At 55.9% G+C, this 15,858-nt stretch overlaps 2 protein-coding genes across 2 annotated transcripts; one reads left to right on the plus strand and one right to left on the minus strand.

Moving 5' to 3' along the window:
- Positions 1-2,387: 2,387 nt before the first annotated feature.
- RPL8 (ribosomal protein L8) lies at positions 2,388-4,595 on the minus strand. The gene is made up of 5 exons (XM_012473276.3): positions 4,447-4,595; positions 4,223-4,364; positions 3,738-3,956; positions 2,796-2,911; positions 2,388-2,581 (listed from the first exon to the last, which is right to left on the minus strand). The coding sequence occupies exons 1-5, from the start codon at positions 4,582-4,584 to the stop codon at positions 2,423-2,425; spliced, it is 774 nt and encodes a 257-aa protein (XP_012328699.1). The 5' UTR covers positions 4,585-4,595; the 3' UTR covers positions 2,388-2,422.
- Positions 4,596-8,018: 3,423 nt separating this feature from the next.
- On the plus strand, positions 8,019-15,858 carry ZNF517 (zinc finger protein 517). Its single transcript, XM_064384738.1, is given in 5 exon segments — positions 8,019-8,081; positions 11,483-12,368; positions 12,712-12,825; positions 14,751-15,554; positions 15,557-15,858. Coding segments are annotated over 4 exon segments (1,359 nt in total). The 5' UTR covers positions 8,019-8,081; positions 11,483-12,229.

The following is a 15,858-nucleotide window of genomic DNA, read 5'->3' on the forward strand; positions in this document are numbered from 1 at the left end:
TTTGGGCCAAGAGAGGGTGCTTACTGGCCAAAGAAGCCGCCTTGGGTTTAGCCCATTGCCCCTCATCCTAACCCCTGTAAATGGGGCCCAGTGTCCACTGTAGAGTTTTTCGGTGCCTGAGCTGCTTCTGGAGCAAACTTGCCCTGATGGCCGGTCCCTCAGCCAAGGCCTGCATTCACTTTGCCCAGAAGGGAGTAAACCAGTGGCCGCTTATGGCCAAGGTAAGCATCTAGCGCTTCCCCTAAACCTTTCCAGACGCCCCTCCATGCTTCAGGAGGAAACAGCACCCTCCTGGATTCTTTCTCGACATGTAACTTGGGACCCTGGCGCCGGCCCCGCGAATGACAAGGGATCAAAACCAGGTGCATTAGCTACTGGCGAGAGCAAGAGAAGCTGAAATGGAAGGACCACATGAGACCAGGGGCTTGAGACCAGCCTGGCAACAGCAAGAGCCTGTCTAAAACAAGCCCAGCTGGTCGGGTGTGGTGGGCGCCCAAAGGCAGGTGGGGCCATACCAGCAGGATGAGGAAAGCAAGATCGTGAAACGGCGGGGGTGCGGGGGAGGGGGGGAAGGTTCACTCTAGAGACGGTGGTGAACCATGACAGCCAAGAGCCGCCGCGAAGCCAGTGAGGACTTGTCATCCAGGAGTGACCCACACAAGCCTAAGATGTCCTGTTCTCACCTGCCTCTCCAACCAAGTCTACAGGGAGAGCACTGTGCCTCATCCTGCCCACTCCAGTTCGTTCCGGAGTATTGCTGGGGGCAGTGATCGGCAGCTCCTGCATTCGCTGCTGGCACTTCCTTGTGTGAAAGTGCTAATAGGCTTCCATCTGATGCTGTCCTGGGAACCCCTCATTCGCTCATGGTTAAGGGACAAGATGCCATGGGCTATGGCCAAACAGGAAGCCCCTCTACTCTGCCTTGTAATGGAAACCAGTTTACTTACACTCCCACCGCATGGGGGCTTCCCTGATACTTCTTTTTTTTTTTTTTTTTTTTTGAGACGGAGTCTCGCTCTTGTTACCCAGGCTGGAGTGCAATGGCGCGATCTCGGCTCACCGCAACCTCCGCCTCCTGGGTTCAGGCAATTCTCCTGCCTCAGCCTCCTGAGTAGCTGGGATTACAGGCACACACCACCGTGCCCAGCTAATTTTTTTGTATTAGTAGAGACGGGGTTTCACAATGTTGACCAGGATGGTCTCGATCTCTCGACCTCGTGATCCACCCGCCTCGGCCTCCCAAAGTGCTGGGATTACAGGCTTGAGCCACCGCGCCCGGCCTTCCCTGATACTTCTAACCCGATTCCACTCAGAATCACCACCTCAGCCTCGTCACTACCAAAGCTAGATGGAAGGTTATGTGCCATAATACCAGCAGGGAAAGGCCATGTGCTCAGAACAAGGTAATCGGTGCAGGTTTGGGGGCTGTTCCTGGTGAGTTTCTCTGCCCCAGGGAAGAGGGGGCAACATGCCCTGTGAAGCTGTGGCATTCCAGGACTCAAGGAGCCAACTGTCCTACAGCTGATGCCAGCTCCAGTCCAGTGTAGGGCTCTAGGTAGGCGGGTGAATGGACTCTCGGGTGGTCTGGGATCCCCATACATGCACTGCTCGCATTCATCCCTTTGTTCAGCAATCCCAGCAGGGACCTGGGACCCCACTGAGAATCACCACCTTCAACTTCACCTGTCACTATCAGGCTGGTATGAGGGAAGGCATGAAGCCCCATTCAGGAAAAAATACCCAGAACCCTCCAGTCAGTAACCACTCCCCACCATGGCGGGGTAAGAATGCATGCAGGGTGCTCCCAGTGGTCTGCAGAACAGAATGAAAGGCTGGGCTAGGAATGACCTTCCTGGATGTGGACAGGGTGTCTGTCCCATGTTCCTCTAGGGGCCATCCCAAGTTCTCCGTGCAAAGACACCTGACAAGCCAGGTATCCCCAGAAGTGACTTTGCAAAAACACACTGACATCAGCAGGGCTGTACCCAGTTTGGAGGGGAAGGGTGTGGCCAAAAGACCCTGGGTTAGGTGCTGGCAGAGTGAGGGTGTGGTCCAGAACACCAGGCTCACAATTGTGTCCTGTTTCCCATTTCTCAGTTTCTTCATATGTGAAATGAGCGCTTACATCCAAGCACTGCAGTCCATGGGACTGAGTCACCCACCTGTGTCAGGTCCTGGGAGCCACATTCTTGGTCCCCTCTGTGGGGAAGCAAGGGTCTTGCCCAGGGTACCCGTACCTTGTTTCTAGTCGTAGACTTTCCCTTCACCACTCACTGGTGGTCTACTCCAGTAGTCTACCTTGCTCCCTGTACCAACCAGGGGAATCCCACATAAGTCCTATCAGCAGAGTACCCTCCCGTTGAAACCATGGGGGTGGCACAGCCTGGTGGCATAAAGACAAGCTTTATTGAGCCCCTCAGCACTAGTTCTCTTTCTCCTGCACAGTCTTGGTTCCCCGGAGACGTCCAGTCCGACGGGCAGCAATGAGACCCACTTTGCGGCCAGCAGGGGCATCTCTGCGGATGGTGGAGGGCTTGCCGATGTGCTGGTGGTTGCCACCACCAAAAGGATGCTCCACAGGCTGCAGGCAGAGGATGGCTTTAGAATGAGGGTGAGCCAACCTCCTTCAGGAGGGCTTGGGCAGGATCAAAAGTGCTGTGACTACAAACCATGACCCACTGTGCCTCCCACTGCAGATCCCGCTCCTGCAGGGACACCTGTGGATGCAACTTGTCTACCCAGCTGTGTGGCCACTGTACCTTGAATACTGAATCCTGTATTTCTGGGTTACTTACATTCATGGCCACACCCCGTACTCGTGGCCAGCAGTTCCTCTTTGCCTTGTATTTGTGGTAGGCCCGGCCAGCCTTCAAGATGGGTTTGTCAATTCGGCCACCTCCAGCCACCACACCTGTAGGAGAGATCAGGTACTTCAGGGACCCTCCAGTCAGAGCACCCTCTGCCGGGTCTTTTCCAGCATCCCCACCTCCCCTCAATCTCCTGTCATGCACCTGCACAACACTGCATCCAACTACCCAGCAAAAAGCCCACTTGTCTCCATAGCCCCTTGCACCTTGTGAGCTGACATCCAGATTCTTCAATCCACTTTGAGCAGGCAAACCAAGGCCTTCACCTGCATCACCTAGAACACTGGCTGATCTCCAAGCACAGGGAAGCACCCCTCTCACCATGTTTAAGACATCAGGCAGGTCACTCAACCTGACACAGGACATTTGATCCAGCCTGTTCCATCTCAGCTTTGCTTATTCCTGCAACACACCCTCAAAGCCTCCCATGTGAGGCTGAGTTCATCACAAAGATTCCGAGATGTTCCCAAACTGGAGTGAGTTAACCTAGACTCAAATCCTTTTTCACTTACTCAGTAGGTGTCGTTGAGAAAGTCACAAATCTCTCCCTGCCTTCTCTGAAAAGGCTGTTAACCAACCGTATGCAAGTACAGCAATCAGGAAGCCTAGGTTATGCCAGAGTTGAATTCAAGCCCCAGGTGACTTAATCCCAATCTCATTCAACTCCACAATAGCAGTAAAGCAGGTACTGTTGTGCCCACTTTAGTTATGACAACTGAGACTACAGGATGAGCTCAAACTTACAAAACCCGAGTTTTAGAACAATGGATAATCGAATTCCAGGGACCGGGTCTAGCCACTGGCTGTCCACAGGCACTCACAGTCTGTTCATTCACAGCCCTCAGCATCCATCCGCTGCCTGGTACTCACCAACCACAGCTCTGTTGGCTGAGGAGATAACCTTCTTGGAGCCAGAGGGCAGCTTCACACGGGTCTTCTTGGTCTCAGGGTTGTGGGAGATAACGGTGGCATAGTTCCCCGATGCCCGGGCCAGCTTGCCACGGTCTCCAGGCTTCTCCTCCAGGCAGCACACGATCGTACCCTCAGGCATGGTGCCCACAGGGAGCACATTGCCGATGTTGAGCTGGGCTGCAAGGGGAAGCGGCATCAGGCGGTCAGCTGAGTAAGAGGCAATGCGAACCCGCTCGCTCTAGGCAGCCCGCTAAGTGGCGAGCACAGCATTCAACATCTAGCCTCCCGGTACAGCTCTCTGGGCCTTCGCCAGGTACGGGCCACGCGGATGTCCCCGCCTGAAGCTCTTGCCTGGGAGGTTCCTACACAAGCTTAGGGCTTTAACTCCTCAAACGCCTCCTTTTGTCCCCACCCCGACCTTCCGTCCCCGCCGCGATGCTAACCCTTCTTGCCACAATACACAAACTGGCCCGTATGAATGCCCTCGGCGGCAATGAACAGCTCCGTCCGCTTCTTAAACCGGTACGGATCCCGGAAGACCACCTTGGCGAGGGGCGCGCCGCGGCCCGGGTCGTGGATGATGTCCTGTGGGCCGAGGCGGCGTGAGTGTGGCGTCGAGGCCGGGTGTCCCGTCCCCTCCCGCCCCGCCCCGCCCGGCGCTCCGCACCTTCACGATGCCCTTGATGTAGCCGTGCCGCTCGGCGAAATCCACGGCGCGCAGGCGCGCGGCGCCCTTACGGTGCTTCACGTGCGCGCGGAACACAGACCCGGCACCCTTCCTCTGTCCACGGATCACGCGGCCCATGGCGACGGGTCCTGGGGGCGGCTCAGTTAGCGTGTCCGGGCGGCCCGGGCACCCCTGCCAGCCCGGCTTTCCGGGACCCCGCCCCCGAGGCCGCCGCGCCCGCCACCCGCTATCCTCTCCGCGGGCGCGCGCGTTGGCATCCTCCCAGGAACACCGGCCTGCGTCTCCGCGCGCCTCAGAGAGGAGGATGGCGGCGGATAGTGCCGATACCGCAGGGCCGCAAGCACTACCTACCTGCTCACGAGCGTGGCCGAAAGAGGAAACACGGCGTTGGCGAGCCGCCTTATCTTCCGGGGCGGGGCCCAGAACCGCGACACCTTCCGGGCGCGCCACGGCCAGCCGAGCGCGGTGCACGCCGGGGCTTGTAGTCACCAGCGGCCACAGGCCCCGCCTACTTCGCCACCTGGGCCCACGACCAGGCGCAACGCGGAGTCCTGGTGTGCGTGGCCCCAGAAGGAGGGCGAAGGAATGCTAGGTCTTCACAGGGGTCTGTAGAAGGACAAGTGTTCTCTGAGTGGCCGAGGAGGCGCCAAGTGGTTGAGTGACCTGTCTAGGGTGTCACAGAGCGACGCACTCCGGGCTACGGGGTCTGGTGAGGGGCTTCCGTGTAGGCGGACGGGGTTCTTGCTGGTGCAGAGCAGGAGATGGGCAGGGGAGGCGCGCGGACCCACTCGTGGAACGTCGTGGTTTGCAGGTGGCAAATGTCCGTCTCCCTGGTGAACGGGCGCTCCTGCACGCGGGGACCTTGTCCACTGTAGGCCCTTGGAGAGGTCGAACGTCGAGGAGAGGAGCCCGGGGATCCTTCCCAAAAGTGGGGAGGCCAAGCCGTGGGGTCCCAAGGGCGAGGAAGAACGGGCGGGACTGGGTCACCTGCTGCGGAGAGGACGGATACTGGGAGAGGTGGCTGGAGGGGCTGTGGGGGCCTCCACAGCTGGAAAGAGCCTGGCTGGAGGTGTCCAGCGGCAAATGCTGTGGAGAGGAGCTTCGCAGAATCGGGCCCCTAACGGGTGAGACCCCGAGGCCGGGGCGGGGAAGAGGTTGTTCAGGAGAGAGTCCTTGGCTAAGTGAGCACTGTGGAGCACAGGGTGCCGTGGATCGGGAGGCAGCAAGGAGGTGAGGGCACGGGCCCAGTGGGCAGGAGAGAGACAGGAGACGGTGGAAGGGGTGTCCTGTCGCCGCTGCTGCTCACAGGGGACAGGAGGGGCTACTGCAGGAAGCCCTCCCTAGGGTCGGCAGGGGGACCGAGGAGGAGCTAGCTGCCAGGTAGGGACTGAGGGGCAGGACTGGACCTCGGCGGTAGGGTGAGGGGTCCTGGGGTCAGCCCAAAATTGGCCCACGGGCTCAGCCTGTGCCTCACTCCTGAACAAATCTGCTTTTACTCCAGAGGAGCACGAGAGTTGGTGTGGGATAGAGGTGAGAAGAGTGCTCGGACACAGAGGCTGTCTCATGGGTCTCTGTGATGAGATGCAACTACCAGGACCCTAGGTGCAGCCAGGAAGCTGACCAGGACGCCTTAAGGCTCGAAGAGACATGGCCCTGCCAGCATCCACCCCAGTCCTAAGGACTATATGACTGGGCTTTATTTTTCACGTGAGGCCACCCAGCCTGGCATACAGCAAGGCTCTGCAGTTCTGGGTCACTTGATAGCCACTCCGGGCAAGGCAGCAAGCACTGGACATGGGGTTTTCCAGCCTTCTGGGGTGGAGCCATCTTTCTTGGGCCAGGATTAGGCCCTCCCCGACACAGTGCCTCTGCTTGTTCTGGAGGCCTGGCGTCTTGGGCCATCTGAAGTCACCCCTAACCTGCTTTTCAAACTTTATTCTTAGAAATTCTTTATTTCCTTTTGAAATTGTTCTTCAGATATTTATTGTCACATACATGCAGGAGTAATTTGGTATAAACATGAAAAACCGTGATCCTCTGTCTTGCTCAGCTTGGCTCCCCTCCCCCACCAGCATTATCTGCCTGCACCCTCAACCCCCACAACTGATGTGTCCTTCTCTGCCTGCCCCACCAGGAAGAAAAATGATGGTTCCTGGTCTGTCTTGTGCTCAAATCTGACCCTGCTCCCAACCAACTATAGCTCTGGACGAGTCCCTTACCTTCTTTAGGCCTCATAGCTTCTCCCAGGGTTGGGTTGCAATTCAGAGGATCTGAAAACCTAAAGAGTTTGTGAAACCATCTCTATAGAGGTGAGTGGACATTTTTCAGCACACAGGGTTTCTTGAACTGTTTCTCCCACTTGCATGATGGTTTCACAACACAGTTTAGTGGCTAAAGAATATGTGACTTGAAAAAAATTAAATTATTCAATTAAAAAGAATGAGTGTGATTTGAAGCCAGGTCTGTGGGCTGGATCCCAGCTCTGTTAATTAAGAGATGAGACCTTGGCCAGGCGCAGTGGCTCATGCCTGGAATCCTAAAGTGCTGGGATTACAGGTGGGCGGATCACCTGATGTCAGGAGTTCCAGACCAGCGTGACCATGGAGAAACCCTATCTCTAGCTTGAGATCTGAGGCAAGAGATTGAACCATCGTACTCCAGCCTGGTCAACAAGAGCAAAACTCCGTCTCAAAAAAAAAAAAAAAAAAAGGAAAGGAAAGGAGAACTTGGTAAATAACAGGGACACTATGCTCTCCTCATTTTAGTATGGGAACAGTAGTATTTTGATAGGATTATCATGAATTAAATTAGTAAATACAAAGGGCACACAAATGTGTTTACAAAAATCACAGGGCTGTTAGAAGTCACAGAATGGGCACCCTTGGGTTCAGACAGGAGAGGTGGTCTGAGAGTGATCAGAGGGAGCAGCAGAGACACTTCAAGATTCCAGAAACTGGCCAGGTGAGGTGGCTCACGCCTGTAATCCCAGCACTTTGGGAGGCAGAGGCGGTGGATCACCCGAGGTCAGGAGTTCAAGACCAGCCTGGCCAACAGGGTGAAACCCCGTCCCTACTAAAAACACAAAAATTAGCCGGCGTGGTGGCGGACGCCTGTAATCCCAGCTACTCGGGAGGCTGAGGCAGGAGAATCTAGCCGAGATCACCCCACTGCACTCCAGCCTGGGCGACAGAGCGAGATTCCATCTGAAAAAAAAAAAAAAAAAAAAAGTCATGTCAAACAATGTCATACATTTATAAGAGACCGGTCCCGGCCCGATGCCCCCGCTCCGCCGTTACTGCGGGTCCAGGAGTCGATCCCACGCCCTGCTCCCCAACCCGCGCAGCCCACCCAGGTTCGGGGGGAAACGGAGCGCCGAGAACGCCTCCGCCCTTCCGCGCCCCTCGGGCCTGGGGCTGAGACCCGGTCTCGCCCGGAACCCCCCACGCGCGCCCCGAGCTGCAGCTAGAAGGCGTCTAAACTCGAGCGCCATCGAGGCGCGCGGTCCTCCAGGCCTCCCAGAGCGGCGCAGCGGCCGTTTCCGGGGGCGGGGCCGGAACCGGAGCCTGAGCGCCCTGAGCCCTGCGCTCTTCCTCGCGCTGTCCCGGCGACTCAGGGTGAGGCGGCCCCTGCTGCGGGGCGGGGACTGAAGGGTTGTGTGGTGTCCTCGGAGCCCGGCCCGGCAGAGGCTGTGGCCCCCGCAGGGCCTGAGCGGAGCTCGGCAGGGAGCGGACCCGCAGCCGGCACTGCCGCCTCCGCTCGCCGTGGGTCCTGAACCCTCCCTAGGGCGACCGTGCCGGCTGTGGTCTGGGGCGTGCGGCGGGGTCCCCCAGACCCGCTTCGCCGACCCGGACTGTTGCGCGGAGAGGAGGCTGCAAGCGGGAGTCCCGGTGAGGTGGGGCTGCTCCGGGGAGCACCAGGCTCTGCCGCGAGGCCTCCTGCCGCCGGCGGGCTCCTCCCCGCAGCCTTCGTTCACCCTCCGCGGTTTTGCTCTCCACGGGTTGGGGCATGAATTGTAATAGAGGTGAGACGTTAGTGTAACAGGCAGTAACTTCGGCGGTCAGGGCGGCTCAGTGAAGAGTTAACAAACTGAAATCTGCGACATAGTGAGCGGGGTGACCCAGGTCCCTGAGGAGCAGCGTTTATTGTACGTATGGAGGGAGGTGACCCCTCCTAGTCGTCCAGACCCCAGTTAAATATTACTTCCCCCGGTAACATTTCTTGTGGTCCTCCGTCTAAATGAGCACCCTCCTCCCCTTGACATTTTCTCTCTCAGCACTTAAAGCAACAACTTGATCTGTTGTCATATCACTGTGCGATTACCAGTGCTGTTTAATCTGACTGAAGATTCATTTCCTAATTCCAAAGATAGAACTAAAAGCAGGTTTTTTTACCCTCTAACTAGGACATGCACTCCCCAGACGTGAACAAAGAAAAAACAACAGTGGTAACTTACCCCCTGCTAGTCCTAGACCAACCCTAGTCCCAGGTTGCGGTTCCTACCACAGTGGAGGGTGGTGTGTTGAGGAGTCAGAGGGTCAAGTCTTCTGGCAGCCTCGTACCCTGAGATACTCTGGTTGCCTTGGTGGGGGGAGGACAACATGTGGCAATCGCACTCACCCAGGTAGGTCCTGCCACAGACCGCCCTGGACAGACGTCGAGTGTGGGCTCTGTTTTTCCATGCGTTTGCAGTCCGAGCTCTTTGTTCATGGGTGACTCACGAGTCTGTCTGACCTTCCCCCATCACCCTTCATACCCTAACATGCCAAAAGGACTCTGCTGCCAAATATCACTTAACAGCGTTGTGACTAAGCAGCCGTCCTGCTTCTAAACGCACACTTTATTTATTATTGTTATTATTTATTTTGGGAGAGACCCTCACTCTATCACCCAGGCTGGAGTGTAGTGGCACAATCTTGGATCAATGCAGCCTCTGTCTCCTGGGTTCAAGCAGTTCTCCTGCCTCAGCCTCTCAAGTAGCTGGGATTACAGGCATGTACCAGCACACCTGGCTAATTTCTGTATATTTAGTAGAGAAGGTGTTTCCCCATGTTGGCCAGGCTGGTCTCGAACTCCTGACTTCAAATGATCTGCCCTTCTCATTCTAAAGTGCTGGAATTACAGGCATTAGCCACCATGCCTAGCCTCTAAACACACACTTTTTGTCAACTGATGCCTAATGGGAAACGTCTCCTTACAAAGTGGCAGCTACTTAAAGGGCTCCAGCTCTACAGAAAAGGAGACCCCGGAGACTTTCACTCAAACACAGGAGCTCAAGTGTCTGTTGAAGGGAAGAGTGAGGAGACCAGGGGCTCATGCCTACTCTGTATACGTCTGGTTAGAGCAAAATTACTGTTTTGTTTTGTTTTGTTTTGTTTTGTTTTGTTTTGTTTGAGACAGGGTCTTGCTCTGTCGCCCAGACTGGAGTGTGGTGGCACGATCTCAGTTCACTGCCAACCTCTGCCTCCTGGGCTTAAGGGATCCTCCTATGATGGCCGAGGTCACACCATTGCACTCCAGTCTGGGCAACAAGAGGGAGATTCAGTCTCAAAAAACAAAACAAAACTTAAGTTAGAAAAACAGAGGCCAGATGCGGTAGCTCACACCTGTAATCTCAGAACTTTGGGAGACCGAGGCAGGAGGATCACTTGAGTCCAGGAATTCAAGACCAGCCTGGGCAACATAGTGAGACCTCATCTCTAATAAAACTTAAAAAAAATTAGCTGGGCCGTTCCAAAGCATATGTGAGCCTGCAGAGTAGCCATGATGAGCAAAGCTCACTCTCCCGAGTTGAAAAAATTTATGGACAAGAAGTTATTGAAATTAAATGGTGGCAGACATGTCCAAGGAGTATTGCGGGGATTTGATCCCTTTATGAATCTTGTGATAGATGAATGTGTGGAGATGGTGACTGGTGGGCAACAGAACAACATTGGAATGGTGGTAATACGAGGAAATAGTACCATCACTTTAAGCCTTGGAACCAGTATAAATAATGGCTGTTCAGAGAAACCCATGTACTCTCCCCATAGGGCCTGTTTTACTATGATGTGAAAATTAGGTCATGTACATTTCATACTAGACTTTTTTTTATAAGACTGGGTTTTACCATGTCAGGCTGGTCTTGAACTCCCAACCTTAGGTGATCCTCCCGCCTTGACATCCAAAGTGCTTGGATTACAGGCGTGAGCCACTACGCCCGGCCTAGACTTTTTGTTAAATAAACTTTTGTAATAGTCAAAAAAAAAAAAAGTAGCTGGGTGTGGTGGCATGCACCTGTAGTTCCAGCTACTCAGGAAGCTGAGGTAGGGGAATTGCTTGAGCCCAGGAAGTTAAGGCTGCAGTGAGCTGAGATCACACCACTGCACTCCAGCGAGACCCTGTCAAAAAAAGAAAAATAGGAGAAAAACAGGAACCACCAGTAATTCTATGATCCAGAGAGAACTAGGGTTTTATGCTACCAGGTTTATTTTTCTGGTTAGTCTGCGTGTTTCATGTAGCAAAATGCAAGAATGTTTTCTGATGTTCCCACAACATGGTTTTATTGGTTGCAGATCTCTGTTGTCAGAGATCCCTTTGTTCATTTCATAAATCCTTTCTGAGCACTCGCTGTGTGCCACACCCATCCTCAGGCCCTAGAGGTACAGACCAGAGGCCTTGTCTAATTGGAAAAGGCAGATAAGGAGCAAAGAATTTAGCTTGTCATGTCAGATGGCATAGTGCTATGGAGAAAAATAAAACACGGAGTGAGGATGAGTAATTACCAGGCAGTAGGGGAGGTGGCAGTTTTAAAAAGGGTGGTCACAGACGGCCTCTCTGGAAGGTGACAGCCAGCAAACAAAGGAGTGGGTGGGCAGGTCTTGGGTGCAGCTTCTCCTCGAGACATAAAGGAGGTGACTGGTGTAGTTGCCGCAGCGTCTCGCCCTCTCCTGCTCCCTTCTGGATCTGGAGGGGCCTTTTGGGGGCAGTAGGGCCTTAGGCCTGGACTCCTTCCACTTACAGCTGTATGTTCCCTCAGCATGCAGTCTCTGGCACCTGCTCCTCCACAGAGGGTACCCTGGAATAGTGATGGCACTTCCGATGCCTGGACCCCAGATGAGCACCCCCTCTGAGCCTGTCTGCTGCCCCAGGACACTGCTTCACCCCAGCCTCAGCTTTTCAGCTCTGAGAACCTTCCAGGGAGCCTCACACCCACCCACATCACAAGATGGAGTCTGCAAGCCAAGGACGGCCTCCTTCCTCTATGGCCAGGCCTCACACATGGCTCTTCTGAATGCTTCCTGGCTTTGGGCAGAAGTGGGCTTCCTGGGGCCCCTGAGCTTCTGTGCTCAGCCACTGAGGGCAGGGTCTCTGTCCTTTCCCAGTGCCGGTCTCCTTCCTGGTGTGAATAGTCAGCCCATCCCCCCTCTCCTGATGCTGACTTTCTGCTGGTGTTGGAAATTGAGACCCAGAGGGTGGGGATGCCCCCACCAGTGCAGGCGCTCCTTCCCCAAATCCCTGATAGCCCATGGAGAGGGGTGAGGCCAAGGTTGGGACCTCTTTGCTGGTAACTCTCTCTCCCTCCCCCAAATTCAGTTTTCCCCTCTTCCTCTCTGGGGTTTCTGCTGAGGACGAGGCCGCTCATTCGGGGGTGTTGGGCTGCACTGTCTCTGCTGGGCCCTGTGGATGCAGCAGTGTCCAGCAAGGAGAGGCCTCTAGCAGATCACCCAAATGTTCCTCATCTGCTGGGTTCTCGCTGAGCCCTGGACTGTCTGAATAGCAGAGTATGTGGTTGCAGGAGGCTGTTGTGTTCGAGGATGTGGCTGTGTACTTCACGAGGATAGAGTGGAGTTGCCTGGCCCCCGAGCAGCAGGTGCTCTACAGGGACGTGATGCTGGAGAACTATAGGAACTTGGCCTCGCTAGGTGAGGGCTTCTGCCTTTGGTCCTGGGGCCGGGAGGTGCTTCTATGTTAGGTTCAAAGGGAAGTTGGTTCCATTTCAGATTCGCAGTCTGACACATTTTTGAGAGGAAGCTGGAGGCTCCCCAAGGAGTCCCTCTCTACTCCCTGCTGGGCACCTACTGCCCAGCCTTAGTTCTGTCCTGGGGCAGGCCCCCCCACCTCCTGTCGGCCACCTAGCTGCCCCCTTACGGGACAGTGGATGTTCCTGCACCCACTCCAAGCCCTTGTGCTCCCAGTGGCCTCCCGGCGTCCTGTATCCACTCCAAGCCCTGTGTGCTCCCAAGACCTTTCCCTCTCTGAGCTTAGGCTTTCTTGTTGCCAAACCAGCACTGATCTCCCTCTTGGAGCAAGGAGAGGAGCCAGGAGCCTTGATTCTGCAGGTGGCTGAACAGAGAGGGGCCAAAACCAGCCTGTGCAGAGGTGAGTCCAAGGCCCTGGAAGGCCTGGGCTGCTGCCACACTGCAGGGCATGTTGTGTGGCTGCCAGTGCGGCCTGGCCTCTGTGCAGGTCCCCTCTGACGTGGGAGCTGTGTGTGTTTAGCTCCTCACTGCAGGGCCAGGTTTACTACTAAATGCTTTGCTTGTAGTTCTTTTTTTTTTTTTTTTTTTTTTTTTGAGACGGAGTTTCGCTCTTGATACCCAGGCTGGAGTGCAATGGCGCGATCTCGGCTCACCGCAACCTCCGCCTCCTGGGTTCAGGCAATTCTCCTGCCTCAGCCTCCTGAGTAGCTGGGATTACAGGCACGCGCCACCGTGCTCAGCTAATTTTTTTTGTATTAGTAGAGACAGGGTTTCACCATGTTGACCAGGATGGTCTCGATCTCTTGACCTCGTGATCCACCCGCCTCGGCCTCCCAAAGTGCTGGGATTACAGGCTTGAGCCACCGCGCCCGGCCCTGCCTTGCTTGTAGTTCTAAGGTCAAAAGTAACTTAAGCATGAAGACCCAAGGTGTCAGGGGCCCGGTCTGTGCACACAGTGGGCACTACCCTTGGGTTGCTTTGATTTTCTCAGTTCCTCATGACCCACGTGCCAGGGACTGAGCTCAGGGCAGTGGAGGCTGTAGAAAGAACCTTGAGCTGGGGAGGAGTCCCCCAGTCCTAGAGATCTGTGTAGGCACCTGCTGTAGGCACCTGCCCAGACATGTTTGCTAAGTGAATGAACCCTGGGTGAACTCTGAGGCTGTGCGATGTGGTGCAGCCTGCACCTCCTGCCTGGCCTCTCTTCCCTGTCAGCACTGGGGCCTCTCCTGTGGGCTCCCCCGAGCCAGCCTGCCACAGTGCTGCAACCATTATTAGCCTTTTTGTTCCCTTCTCACCTGAACTCTGATTTTATTTTTATTCAATTATTTTGAGATGGAGTTTTGCTCTTGTTGCCCAGGCTGGCATGCAATGGCGCGGTTTCGGCTCACTGCGACCTCTGCCTCTCAGGTTCATGTGATTTTCCTGCCTCAGCCTCCCAAGTAGCTGGGATTATAGGCGCCCACCACCACGCCTGGCTAATTTTCATATTTTTAATAGAGATGGGTTTTGACCGTGTTGGCCAGGCTAGTCTCTAACTCCTGACCTCAGGTGATCCGCCCGCCTCAGCCTCCCGAAGTGCTGGGATTACAGGCGTGAGCCACTGTGCCCAGCCTAAACCTCCCTACACCTCTAAGAAAGACTGTCTTCACTTGATTGTGGTATCATTTCAGTGTAGATATTTATTGAATCATGATGTACAACAAAAGTATATGCAAGTTTTGTTTTTTTGTTTTTTTGTTTTGTTTTTTTGAGACGGAGTCTCACTCTGTCACCCAGGCCGGAGTGCAGTGGCGCAATCTCGGATCACTGCAACCTCTGTCTCCTGGGTTCAAGTGATTCTCCTGCCTCAGCATCCTGAGTGGCTGGGACCACAGACACACGCCATCACACCTGGCTAATTTTTGTAATTTTTTAGTAGAGATGGGGTTTCACCGTATTGGTCAGGCTGGTCTTGAATTCCTGACCTCAGTTGATGGACCTGCCTCAGCCTCCCAAAGTGCTGGGGTAACAGGCGTGAGCCACCAGGCATGGCCTAGGGTTTTTGTTTTGTTTTGTTTTGTTTTGTTTTTTGAGACAGAGTCTCACTGTTTCGCCCAGGCTGGAGTACAGTAGCTCGATCTCAGCTCACTGCAGCCTCAGGCTCCCGGGTTCAAGCAATTCTGCTGCGTCAGCCTCCTGTATACAAGTTTTATTTGTCATTTATACCTCAGTAAACCTGGGTGTGGGGGGAAGACTTGGCAATAAAAAGTTTCTGTCTTCAAGCAGTAAGTTCGTTTGTGAGTATAGAGGCTGGATCGTCCTTCCATTTTCTGTTCCTTCTCTCAGATTCCAGGATGGAGGCTGGGATCATGGAGTCTCCTCTGCAGAGAAAGCTCTCCAGGCAGGCAGGACCCTCAGGCACGGTGTGGGGGTGCCTCCCTGAGGAGGACCCCGCACCATCCCACCCGCATAGTGGTCCTGAGGACGGGTCAGAGAAGCAAACCCCCAGCCCCGGGGCTCCGGAGCGCAGCGCCTCCCCAGGGGTTCTGCAAGAAGAGCTGGGCCGGCCCATAGGGAGCTCAGCTCCGCGCTACAGGTGCGCGTGCGGCAAAGCGTTCAGATACAACTCCCTGCTGCTCAGGCAGCAGATCGTCCACACTGGCGCCAAGCCCTTCCAGTGCCCGGAGTGCGGGAAGGCCTTCAGGTGGAGCTCCATCCTGCTGCGGCACCAGCTGACCCACACCGAGGAGAAGCCGTTCCAGTGCGGCGAGTGCGGCAAGGCCTTCCGGCAGAGCACGCAGCTGGCCGCGCACCACCGCGTCCACACCCACGAGCGGCCTCACGCGTGCAGCGAGTGCGGCAAGACCTTCAGCCGCAGCTCCCGGCTGCTGCGGCACCGGAAGTTCCACGCCGGGGAGAAGGCCTACAAGTGCAGCGAGCGCGGCAAGACCTTCTGCCGCAGGTTCGCCCTCAGCGAGCACGGCCGTGTCCACAGCGGGGAGCGGCCCTACCGGTGCCTGCGGTGCGGGCGGCGCTTCACCCGGGGGTCCTTGCTCCTGAAGCATCACTGGCTGCACGCCGAGGAGGGCCTCCAGGACGGCGGCGTGGGGCAGGGCGCCCTGCTCGGAGTGGCGCGGAGGCCACAGGCGGGGGCCGGCCCCACGAGTGCCCGGTGTGCGGGAAGCCGTTCCGACACCGCTCCCTGCCGCTGCTGCACCTGCGCCTGCACACGGGCGAGAAGCCGTTCGCGTGCGCGGAGTGCGGCAAGGCCTTCCGCAGGAGCTACTCGCTGAACGAGCACTACCGGCTCCGCAGCGGCGAGAGGCCGTACCGGTGCTGCTCCTGCGGGAGGGCCTGCGGCCGCCTGTCCGCCCTCATCCAGCACCAGAAGGTGCACGGCCGCGAGCGCCGAGGGGACATGGAGGGCAGGCGGGCGCCGCGCTGGGCTTCCTGA

Source organism: Aotus nancymaae, unplaced genomic scaffold (assembly GCF_030222135.1).
Source record: "Aotus nancymaae isolate 86718 unplaced genomic scaffold, 86718_ANA_hifiasm-v0.15.2.pri h1tg000036l, whole genome shotgun sequence".
Lineage (NCBI taxonomy): Eukaryota > Metazoa > Chordata > Mammalia > Primates > Aotidae > Aotus > Aotus nancymaae.